The sequence below is a fragment of the Periplaneta americana genome, chromosome 4 (genome assembly GCF_040183065.1).
Source record: "Periplaneta americana isolate PAMFEO1 chromosome 4, P.americana_PAMFEO1_priV1, whole genome shotgun sequence".
NCBI lineage: Eukaryota > Metazoa > Arthropoda > Insecta > Blattodea > Blattidae > Periplaneta > Periplaneta americana.
In genome coordinates this window covers 194,033,801-194,047,095 of record NC_091120.1, presented here as the reverse complement: position 1 = coordinate 194,047,095, position 13,295 = coordinate 194,033,801, and the positions used below count along the sequence as shown (strand labels likewise).

At 49.2% G+C, this 13,295-nt stretch overlaps 1 protein-coding gene across 1 annotated transcript in view; it reads right to left on the bottom strand.

Moving 5' to 3' along the window:
- Positions 1-13,295, bottom strand: part of LOC138698985 (lysosomal aspartic protease-like) — a gene marked incomplete at its 3' end in the record, with an annotated part of 58,698 nt that overhangs the window by 27,674 nt on the left and 17,729 nt on the right. The window contains 1 exon segment of the mRNA XM_069825172.1: positions 10,663-10,795. Coding sequence (XP_069681273.1) covers positions 10,663-10,795 — 133 coding nt within the window.

Below are 13,295 nucleotides of genomic sequence, written 5' to 3'. Positions count from 1 at the left end.
GAGGACACGAGGCCATGAGGGCACGAGGGCAGAGTGCACGAGGGCATGACAGCACGAGGGCACGAGGGAACGAGGGCAGAGGGCATGAGAGCACTAGGGAACGAGGGAACGAGAACATGACGGCACGAGGGCATGAGGGCACGAGGGCATGAAGGCACGAGGGCATGACTGCACGAGGGCACGAGGGCATGACGGCAGGAGGGCATGAGGGCACGAGGGCATGACGGCACGAGGGCATGAGTTCACAAGGGCAGAGGGCACGAGGGCATGAGGGCAAGAGGACATGACGGCACGAGGGCATGAGGGTACGAGGGCATGACGGAACGATGGCTCGAGGTCACGAGGGCATGACGGCACGAGGGCATGCGGGCACGAAGGCATGACGGCATGAAAGCACGAGGGCATGAGGGCACGAAGGCATGACTGCACGAGGGCAAGACGCCACATGAGCTCGAATGGAACGAGGGCATGACGGCACAAGGGCATGAGGGCACGAGGGCACGAGGACACGAGGGCATGAGGGCATGACGGCACGAGGGCATGACGCCACGAGAGCTCGAGGGAACGAGGGCATGACGGCACGAGGGCATGAGGGCACGATGGCATGAGGGTACGAGGGCACGAGTGCAGAGGGCAAGAGGGCACGAGGGCATGAGGGCATGAGAAAACGAGGGCATGAGGGCATGAGGGCACGAGGGCATAAGGGCACGAACGCAAGAGGGCGAAGGGCACGAGGGCATGACGGCACGAGGGCATGAGGGCACGAAGACAGAGGGCACGAGGGCATGACGTGCACGAGGGCATGACGGCATGAGGGCATGAGGGCACAAGGGCATGCGGGTACGAGGGCAAGAGGGCACGAGGGCAGAGGGCACGAGTGCAGAGGGCACGAGGGCATGATTGCACGAGGGCATGACGCCACGAGAGATCGAGGGAACGAGGGCATGACTGCACGAGGGCATGACAGCACTAGGGCATGAGGGCACGAGGGCACGAGAGCAGAGAGCACGAGGGCACGACTGCAGAGGGCACGCGACCATGAGGGCACGAGGGCATGAGGGCAGGAGCGCACGAGGGCAGAGGCAAGAGGGCATGACGGCAGGAGGGCTTGACGGCACGAGGGCATGAGGGCACGAGGGCTCGAGGGAATGAGGGCACGATGGCAAGAGGGCACGAGGGCAGAAGGCACGAGTGCAGAGGGCACGAGGGCACGAGCGCACGAGGGCAGAGGGTGCGAGGGCATGATGGCACGAACGCACGAGGGCAGAGGGCATGACGGCACGAGGGCATGAGGGCACGAGAGCAAGAGGGCATGAGGGCACGAGGGCACGAGGGCATTAGGGCACGAGGGCATGAGGGCATGTGGGCAGAGGGCGTGAGGGCACGAGGGCATGAGGGCACAAGGGCATAACGGCATGAGGGCACGAGGGCATGAGGGCACGAGAGCGGAAGACACGAGGGCATGAGGGCACGAGGGCAGAGTGCACGAGGGCATGACGGCACAAGGAAACGAGGGAACGAGAACATGACGGCACGAGGGCATGAGGGCACGAGGGCATGAAGCCACGAGGGCATGACTGCACGAGGGCACGAGGGCATGACGGCAGGAGGGCATGAGGGCACGAGGGCATGACGGCACGAGGGCATGAGTTCACGAGGGCAGAGGGCACGAGGGCATGAGGGCAAGAGGACATGACGGCACGAGGGCATGAGGGTACGAGGGCATGACGGAACGATGGCTCGAGGTCACGAGGGCATGACGGCACGAGGGCATGCGGGCACGAAGGCATGACGGCATGAAAGCACGAGGGCATGAGGGCACGAAGGCATGACTGCACGAGGGCAAGACGCTACATGAGCTCGAGGGAACGAGGGCATGACGGCACAAGGGCATGAGGGCACGAGGACACGAGGGCATGAGGGCATGACGGCACGAGGGCATGACGCCACGAGAGCTCGAGGGAACGAGGGCATGACGGCACGAGGGCATGAGGGCACGATGGCATGAGGGTACGAGGGCACGAGTGCAGAGGGCAAGAGGGCACGAGGGCATGAGGGCATGAGAAAACGAGGGCATGAGGGCACGAGGGCATGAACGCAAGAGGACGAAGGGCACGAGGGCATGACGGCACGAGGGCATGAGGGCACGAAGGCAGAGGGCACGAGGGCATGACGTGCACGAGGGCAGAGGCACGAGGGCATGACGGCACGAGGGCTTGACGGCACGAGGGCATGAGGGCACGAGGGCTCGAGGGAACGAGGGCAAGATGGCAAGAGGGCACGAGGGCAGAGGGCACGAGTGCAGAGGGCACGAGGGCACGAGGGCAGAGGGTGCGAGGGCATGATGGCACGAAGGCATGAGGGCACGAGTGCTCGAGAGCATGAGGGCACGAGGGCAGACGGCTTGAGGGCAGAGGGCACGAGGGCATGACTGCACGAGGGCACGGGGGCAAGAGGGCACGAGGGCAGAGTGCACGAGGGCATGAGGGCACGAGGGCAGAGGGCACAAGGGCAAGACTGCACGAGGGCAATAGGGCAGGAGGGCATGAGGGCACAAGGGCATTAGGGCGCGAGGGCATGACGGCATGAGGGCAGGAGGGCATGAGGGCAAGAGGGCATGAGGGCACGAGCGCATGACGGCTCTAGGGCATGAGGGCACAAGGGCACGAGCGCATCACGGTACGAGGGAATGACGGCACGAGGGCTCGAGGGCACGAGGGCATGATGGCACGAGGGCATGAGGGCATGACGGCACGAAAGCAAGAGGGCACGAGGGCATAAGGGCACGAGGGCAGAGGGCACGAGAGCAAAGGGCATTAGGGCAAGAGGGCATGACAGCACGAGGGCACGAGAGCAAAGGGCACGAGTGCAGAGGGAACGAGGGCAGGACGGCACGAGGGCAGATGGAACGAGGGCATGACGGCACGAGGGCACGAGGGCAGAGGGCATGAGGGCACGAGGGCATGACGGCATGAAAGCACGAGGGCATGAGGGCACGAAGGCATGACTGCACGAGGGCAAGACGCCACATGAGCTCGAGGGAACGAGGGCATGACGGCACAAGGGCATGAGGGCACGAGGGCACGAGGACACGAGGGCATGAGGGCATGACGGCACGAGGACATGACGCCACGAGAGCTCGAGGGAACGAGGGCATGACGGCACAGGGGCATGACGGCACGATGGCATGAGGGTACGAGGGCACAAGTTCAGAGGGCAAGAGGGCACGAGGGCATGAGGGCATGAGAAAACGAGGGCATGAGGGCACAAGGGCATGAGGGCACGACCGCAAGAGGGCGAAGGGCACGAGGGCATGAGGGCACGAAGGCAGAAGGCACGAGGGCATGACGTGCACGAGGGCATGACGGCACGAGGGCATGAGGGCACAAGGGCATGCGGGCACGAGGGCAAGAGGGCACGAGGGCAGAGGGCACGAGTGTAGAGGGCACGATTGCATGAGGGCATGATTGCACGAGGGCATGACGCCACGAAAGATCGAGGGAACGAGGGCATGACTGCACGAGGGCATGACAGCACTAGGGCATGAGGGCACGAGGGCACGAGTGCAGAGGGCACGAGGGCACGACTGCAGAGGGCACGAGATCATGAGGGCACGAGGGCATGAAGGTAGGAGAGCACGAGGGCAGAGGCACGAGGGCATGACGGCACGAGGGCTTGACGGCACGAGGGCATGAGGGCACGAGGGCTCGAGGGAACGAGGGCACGATGGCAAGAGCGCACGAGGGCAGAGGGCACGAGTGCAGAGGGCACGAGGGCACGAGCGCACGAGGGCAGAGGGTGCGAGGGCATGATGGCATGAAGGCATGAGGGCACGAGTGCTCGAGGGCATGAGGGCACGAGGGCTGACGGCATGAGGGCAGAGGGCACGAGGGCATGACTGCACGAGGGGACGGGGGCAAGAGGGCACGAGGGCAGAGTGCACGAGGGCATGAGGGCACGAGGGCAGAGGGCACAAGGGCAAGACTGCACGAGGGCAAGAGGGCACGAGTGCAGGAGGGCATGAGGGCACCAGGGCATGAGGGCACGAGGGCATGAGGGCACGAGGGCATAAGGGCACGAGGGCATGAGGGCACGAGCGCATGACGGCACTAGGGCATGAGGGCACGAGGGCACGAGCGCATCACGGCACGAGGGAATGACGGCACGAGGGCTCGAGGGCACGAGGGCATGATGGCACGAGGACATGAGGGCATGACCGCACGAGGGCATGAGGGCATGACGGCACTAGGGCATGACGGCACGAAGGCAAGAGGGCGCGAGGGCATAAGGGCACGAGGGCAGAGGGCACGTGAGCAAAGGGCATTAGGGCACGAGGGCAGAGGGCACGAGGGCATGACGGCACGAGGGCACGAGTGCAAAGGGCACGAGTGCAGAGGGCACGAGGCCAGGACGGCACGAGGGCAGATGGCACGAGGGCATGACGGAACGAGGGCACGAGGGCAGAGGGCTTAAGGGCACGAGCGCATGACGGCACGAAGGCCTGAGAGCACTAGGGCATGAAGGCACGCGGGCATGACTGCACGAGGGCAAGAGGAAACGAGGGCATCACGGCAGGAGGGCATGAGGGCACGAGGGCATGACGGCACGAGAGCATGAGGGCACGAGAGCATGAGGTCACGAAAGCAGAGGGCACGAGGGCATGAGGACACGAAGGCATGACGGCACGAGAGCATGAGGTTACGAGGGCATGACGGCACGAGGGCATGAGGGCACTAGGGCATGAAGGTAGGAGGGCATGAGGGCACGAGGGCATGAGGGAACGAGGGCACGACGGCACGAGGGCATGAGGGTACGAGGGCATGACGACACGAGGGCATGACGGCACGAGAGCATGACGGCACGAGGGCTCGAGGGCACGAGGACACGAGGGCATTACGGCAAGAGGGCATGATGGCACGAGGGTATGAGGGCACGAGGTCATTACGGCGCGAGGGCATGACGGCACGAGTGCATGACGGCACGAGGGCATGACAGCACGAGTGCATGAGGGCATGACGGCACGAGGGCATGAGGGTACGAAGGCATGACGGCATGAGGGCATGACGGCAGGATGGCATGAGGGCACGAGGGCATGAGCGCACTAGGGCATGAAGGCAGGAATGCATGACTGCACGAGGGCAAGAGGGCACGAGTGCAGAGGGCATGAGGGCATAAGGGCACGAGGGCATGTGGGCACGAGGGCATGAGGGCTCGAGGGCATGAGGGCACGAGGCCACGAGCGCACGAGGGCAGAGGGCACGAGGGCATGACGGCACGAGTGCTCGAGGGCATGAGAGCACGAGGGCAGAGGGCACGAGGGCATGACGGCACGAGAGCATGAGGGTACGAGGGCATGACGGCACGAGGGCACGAGGGCATGACGGCAAGAGGGCCTGAGGGCACGAGGGCATGACGGCACGAGTGCATGAGGGCATGACGGCACGAGTGCATGAGGGCATGACGGCACGAGTGCATGAGGGCATGACGGCACGAGGGCATGACGGCATGAAGGCATGACGGCACGAGGGCATGAGTGCACGAGGGCATGATGGCACGAGGACATGACGGCACGAGGACATGACGGCACGAGGGCATGACGGCAAGAGGGCATGAGGGCACGAGGGCATGACGGCAAGAGGGCATGAGGGCACGAGGGCATGAAGGCACGAGGGCACGAGGTCATGACGGCACGTGGGCATGACGGCACGCGGGCATGAGGCCACGAGGGCATGACGGCACGAGTGCATGAGGGCATGACGGCACGAGTGCATGAGGGCATGACGGCACGAGGGCACGAGGGCATGACGGCATGAAGGCATGACGGCACGAGGGCATGAGGGCACGAGGGCATGACGGCACGAGGACATGACGGCACGAGGGCATGACGGCAAGAGGGCATGAGGGCACGAGGGCATGAAGGCACGAGGGCACGAGGTCATGACGGCACGTGGGCATGAGGGCACGAGGGCATGAGGCCACGAGGGCATGACGGCACGCGGGCATGAGGGCACGAGGGCATGACGGCACGAGTGCATGAGGGCATGACGGCACGAGTGCATGAGGGCATGACGGCACGAGGGCACGAGGGCATGACGGCATGAAGGCATGACGGCACGAGGGCATGAGTGCACGAGGGCATGATGGCACGAGGGCATGACGGCACGAGGGCATGAGGGCATGAGGGCACGAGGGCACGAGGGCATGACGGTACGAGGTCATGACGGCACGAGGGCATGACGGCATGACGGCACGAGGGCATGAGGGTACGAGGGCATGACGGCACGAGGGCATGAGTGCACGAGGGCACGAGGGCATGACGGCACGAGGGCATGAGGGCACGAGGGCATGAGGTCACGATGGCAGGAGGCACGAGTGCAGAGGGCACGAGGGCACGAGGGCATGAGGGCACGAGGGCATGAGAGCATGAGGGCATGACGGCACGAGGGCATGAGGGCATGAGGGAACGAGGGCACGAGGGCACGAGGGCATGAAGGCTGAGTGCACGAGGGCACGAGGGCATAGGGCATGAGGGCACAAGGTAACGAGGGCACGAGGGCAGAGGGTACGAGTGCATTACGGCACGTGGGTATGAGGGCTTGTGGGCGTGAGGGCATGAGGGCAGATGGCAGAGGTCCTGGGGCATGATTGCATAGGGCATGCGGGCATGAGGGCAGAGGGCCGATGGCAGAGGGCAATGGAGAGGAGAGGAGAGGATATTTTCATAACTCTAACCTACAATCCATAATAACCTGAAATAGCTATCGCTTCACTCCCACATGTAAAACCGACTGATCGTTCCGACGTTGTTACTTGCGTTTTCACATTGGAACTCAAGAACTGAAGATGTATAGGTTAAATAAAAAGTATTTAGCATGAAGAAAACCATTCAGAGGGATATGTTTCATTATTATGGAAGCAAGTAACTTCCAAAATGTCTGGTATTTTTCATTGGAAATAAATTCGAAAAAATTTGATTTGAACTTCAAATGAACTTAGTTAGCAGTGTTTGCTGCACAAGCCACTAGTTATTATAGATTATAAATTCAAATCAAGGTACAGATTTGATAAACAGGCAGTATTAAATATCCTCGTCATGTTTCAATTATCTTTGATGAATAATCAAAGAGGATTATTTGTCCACCAATAAATATTACAATTTATTTCATCGCGATTTTACGCTATTGGTAAGGATTGATAGCTTAATACTGATTTTTGACAATTCTATAAAAGATAGGTTATAGGCCTGCAGTTGGAAATGCAGTTAATTTATAATCCTTGCGGTCGTCATAATAATGTTTTCTGCATATTGATTTCACATAATTTTTAAGTAGTTTCTGCTGACATGCAAGGAATAACTCTACCAACTATCAGCAGGATAATATGTCTCTTTCATAGTCTGCCATTGGTTGAATATTTTCTTCCATATCTTCACAACAAAATTATTTTTAACGAAATAATATGTGAAATTAACGTAACTACAATATATGTTTTATTCACAACAAAATTCTTAACAGGCAATACTATTTCATGTTTTGTAGTTATGAATTGTGTTACATACAAGACTGTTCGAACTGAGTTACGATTTTTTGTGGCCAGGTAAAAAAAAAAAAACAAATTATTATCGATTGGTGTGAAGACCTAAAAATGTTAATTTTTGTACTTACTTTACTTTCACAATAAGCCCTCGAATAATATTATTCTTATGTAAAGATGCAAGAACGGTTAACAATTGCTTATCATGTACCGATGTTCAATTGTTTCATTTATTTGTGGCTCAAATAATGGGCAATGCCAACTCTATTTCAACTATCTATTAATTTAATTCGTTTACAAGGCAGTGATTTTAATTGCCAACATTAGAACAAGATCGTCTAATCTCGACTTACCAAAGTCAAAGTCAAAGTCGGGGTAAGATGGCAACTTGTTTTAAGAGTTATAATTTTTGTTTTATTGCAGGGAATATGTAAACATTACGTAAGATCCTCTGATAGAAGTCACTGGATTGAGGACAGTCTTCAACTTGCGGTGGAACATGTTATAACAGAGGGTATGAACTGTTTCAGAGCATCGCAAGCATACGGGATTTCTTATCGCACCCTTAAATGCCCCTTAAAAAAGAATGATGACAAAAAAATGTACTGGATTGAATTCATTGTGTGCAAGAAGTGATTTCACGAGTCTTGTACATGACAATAAAATATGTGCAATGACTATGTTCCTAAGTAGTGATAAACGAGTGAGAAAGTGTCCATGAGCTTTAGATTAAGTCAATTTTGTTCTATACATGTATCAAACTAAGTTCAGGTAAAATATATGTACAGTATCAGTAAGTGTCTTAATTGCATTTGCCAACTAACCCGACTATCGGGGAAAGATGCCTACAATGCAGGTAAGAAGAAAACCTGTATCTATAAACAAGGTAATTAATGTTTTCTGTTTGTACCAAAAACATAGTTTCAATATAGCTTCCAGACTTTGATATTTCAATATGAAATTCGAAACTAAATGAACAGTATCTTAAATTTTCAATCAAAGAATAAGTCGGGCATCTTCCCCCGATTCACTCTACTCAGGAAATCAATACAGGACAATATACATTATTTTGATTTACCAAGAGAGTATAGAAACACTCCAATATCTGGAGAAAATGCTTCTCCTGGCTTAGTTGCCTCATGAGTAGTGCCTTATTGGCGTCATTTACGAGGTTCCAAACTGTCTTCGGATAGTTCACTAAACAACAACAACAACAGTCCAGGTTAATGAGACGTCAAAATTTAGGGTCCTTGTGAAGAAATCCATTGAATAAAGAAAAAAAAAAAGTTTAAATCCAGTTCGAATGTAATGTTATTTGTGCGAGATCGTGCGTATTTCCTTGGTTTCCGCACAAAACCAATCCGCGGAAAGCCTAAAATTCCACATTCAGTATTCCCAACCTAACACACATAACAATTTCCCTCTTCTTACCGCTTAAGTGGCATATTGATTTTACTGCTTTAGGCTTTTAACATATTATTTTTAGATACGTTCAATATAGTAATAATTATAAATTGGAAACTTACCACTGCAATTTCACCTAAATTACACTGTTAATTATTGTTTTTAAATATTGCAAAATTAAACTTGCCGATGTTATTACTGCAATATGTTATATAAATAACATTGTTAAAATATTAAAATGAAAAATAAATCATTACATCATCTTACCGTTTGTTTTAAGTTCGCATTTATAGACTGGGGGGGGGGGGAGAAGACAGACGTATATCACGGCCTACTGGAGTATAGTAAACACAGAAAACATTTTAAAGCAACAATGTTGAAGATAGATATTTTTGTTTTGCAAATCTGCCGTCATTGAACAGAAACCAAGATGGAGATTTCATTGCAACTAATTAGAAATTACTCTTTCAGGTATGTAATAAACGATCTTCGCACAAAATAATGTATGATACACTACGTTTCGCTTTTTCAAACTTTTCCTCGAACATGAAAACTTCAACATACCGCTCTTGTAACGCATATTACTATTCTTTCCGTTATAGACGGCTATGCCATAACCAAGATCATTGTGTTTGAAGGATAATGGGATCAAAAGTTGTCATGTAAAATAATTATTTCTAAGAAATCTAAGCGTAAAGAGACAAAATGAGAGAGATACTATGCTAAGGAGTCCTTAGAAGGTTTGTCATTGAACACTTTCCACATAATTACTACCTTGTGACCCCTAGGGTTAGATTAGCTAAGTCTAAACAATGGTTTACATTAATTGCATTGTCTATATTTAATAAACTTGCTTATAGTGAACATATTGTTAATTTTAATATATCTAGGTGTGTTATTCGTGATTGGCTAATTAAAATAGTACATTATGCAACGAGCCTAACATGATAGTAATTAAGAAGCGAGTATATTGGTTTATGAAACGAGTGTAAGCGAGTTTCATAATTTTCATACGAGCGTCTTAATTACCATTATAGGCAAGTTTCATACGACTTTTTATGCTCGACCATATTTCTAACTTGAAATTATTCATAAGCATTCATGTTATGGTTATGTAAGTGAGGAGCGGAACTGACCTTCTAAATTGTGAGATGTGCGCAGACGCGAAAGTATTGATTTTTTCCGAGGAACGAATGTCATTGACCTTGATATAATCTAGAGAATAACATGACACAACCTGGAAATTGATTTAGAATTGAAAAACGAGATGACAAATTGAATTTATTTGAATATTATTTACAATTAACGCTAATTATTATAGTAACAGAACATAACCTTCTGCGGCAGTATTGGATTTCCAGCCACCGTGACTTTTCGCTAGTTATCTTTCGATTGCATATCCGAGAATAATCGATACTTGCGCTTTTATAATGCTACAATGGTGATTTGTCATTGGCTGAACAACTGACGCATAATGAATAGGTGTACTTTAATGAGGTGCATTAAAGGGCTATTATCAGGTGTATAATTACTACATTTCGGCATGGTGGAGCATAAACCCTTTTTATGATATAAATGAATTTATGGAAACTAGTGTTGATATAGTATTTTAGTTTCTTTGTTTATCTTCTTTTTCTTTTGACTTTGTCTATGTATCTGTGATACCACGACTGTTTTTATCAATAAATCAATAAATCAAATCTGTATAATGGTACTGCCACTTACTGCATGCTGCATTGTAGTCGGTGTACTGGCATAGGTTCGACGTAACCCACATGAGAGAGGAGTTTATGTCGAAAAGTACATTCATTTTCTGCTTAAATCCAGTCCCAAGTTCAATCGTCCCAACGTACAATCCCTGAAACAAAGAACAACAATATTGCAGTATAAAACACCATTTTCGTTGCATATATCTGTTAATAACAATACTTACTTACTTACTGGCTTTTAAGGAACCCGGACGTTCATTGCCATCCTCACATAAGCCCGCCATTGGTCCCTATCCTGAGCAAAATTAATCCATTCTCTATCATCATATCCCACCTCCCTCAAATCCATTTTAATATTATCTTCCCATCTACGTCTCGGCCTTCCTAAAGGTCTTTTTCCCTCCGGCCTCCCAACTAACACTCTATATGCATTTCTGGATTCGCCCATACGTGCCACAATCCCTACCCATCTCAAACGTCGGGATTTAATGTTCCTAATTATGTCACGTGAAGAATACAATGCGTGCAGTTGTGTTGTGTAATTTTCTCCATTCTCCTGTAACTTCATCCCTCTTAGCCCCAAATATTTTCCTAAGCACCTTATTCTCAAACACCCTTAACCTACGTTCCTCTCTCAAAGTGAGAGTCCAAGTTTCACAACCATAAAGAACAACCGGTAATATAACTGTTTTATAAATTCTAACTTTCAGATTTTTTGACAGCAGACTGGATGATAAAAGCTTCTCAACCGAATAATAACAGGCATTTCCCATATTTATTCTGTGTTTAATTTCCTCCCGAGTATCATTTATATTTGTTACTGTTGCTCCCAGGCATTTGAATTTTTCCACCTCTTCAAAGGATAAATTTCCCATTTTTATATTTCCATTACGTACAATATTCTCGTCATGAGACATAATCATATACTTTGTCTTTTCGGGATTTACTTCCAAACCTATCTCTTTACTTGCTTCAAGTAAAATTCCCGTGTTTTCCCTAATCGTTTGTGGACTTTCTTCTAACATATTCACGTCATCCGCATAGACTAGCAGCTGATGTAATCCGTTCAATTCCAAACCCTCTCTGTTATCCTGGACTTTCCTAATGGCATACTCTAGATCAAAGTTAAAAAGTAAAGGTGATAGTGCATCTCCTTGCTTTAGCCCACAGTGAATTGGAAACGCATCTGACAGAAACTGACCTATACAGACTCTGCTGTACGTTTCACTGAGACACATTGTAATTAATCGAACTACTTTCTTGGGAATATCAAATTCAATAAGAATATTATATAAAACGATAATAATAATAATAATAATAATAATAATAATAATAATAATAATAATAATAATAATAATAGATTAAAATTGCAAGTTTCTTGTTTATGTTTGTAAATTAGTTAGGTTATAATTAATTATGATACTTAATCACTCATCTAAAGTTTGTATGACTGCAACCTGTGTATATTTTTGTGTGGCTTTCCTTTGTTTATAGTGTGATTTTTTATTTTTTGTTCTATTATTGTACTAGCCGTACCCGTGCGCTCCGCTGCACCCGTTAGAAATAAGTATGAAGTAATTACATAATTAAAATAGGACGTTTGATCCAGGGAACATTCGTGTTTGATAGAAGAATAAATCGTTTAATACGTTACTTAATTTAAATTGTATTTACATTATTAAAATGGGATCATTTTCGTCCAGAGACACTCATTTGATGCAATGACAATTCCTTTATGTTTATTATTTGTTATTACATGCAACCATAGTTTAATGAATGTACAAAATAGCCTATTAAGTTTTCTGTGTATAAGAAGTTATTTTAATCTTACCTGTCCTCGATTTACTCAGAAGTTACTATAATAACATTATAGTATTATGTCCATCTAGAGAAACTACACTTTCCAATGGTGAAATAACAATTAATTAGACAAATCGGTTAATTTAACATCCGTCATTACTTCATACAGAAACATTCTCTGTAGGCTATCTTTCATAGCTTTCGATTGTTGCTGTCCAAGGCCCCTTATAGACGAAGTCATTTGTTTTTTAATTCATTACACGGCCTTAGATGGCAGTTATTTTAATTTTAAAACTCATTTATCTCATTAAATATCAGTCCTATCAAAATTTTTCAAGGAATAAAACTTATCGCAAATTATTTTTAAAGAAACTTTTGTTATGTAACATTTTTCACAAAAATCAATAATAAGCGAGATATTTCGATTTATTTAATTCAGGCCCCCTTATAACCCCCCTTTTAAATAATGTATTTTTAATGCCATATAGCCTAAAATCTAAGTTACAACGAACTTAATTTATATTCCAATTTTCATCGATATCCGTTCAGCCATTATCGCGTGAAAAGGTAACAAACATACAGACAGACAGACATACAATCAAAAATTTCAAAAAAGCTATTTTCGGTTTCAGGGTGGTTAATTATATATGTTAGGACCAATTATTTTTGGAAAATCGAAAATTACCAGAAAAATTTCGGCTACAGATTTATTATTAGTATAGATTTGTATTTCTGGTGGTGTGGAAGAGAAGCCCTGATGGCCTTAACTACACCAGAATGAATGAACGTTTTCGTCCGTCTGGTTACCTCTTCTTTCGTGAGCTAAAAATAAATGCAAATAATGAAAAT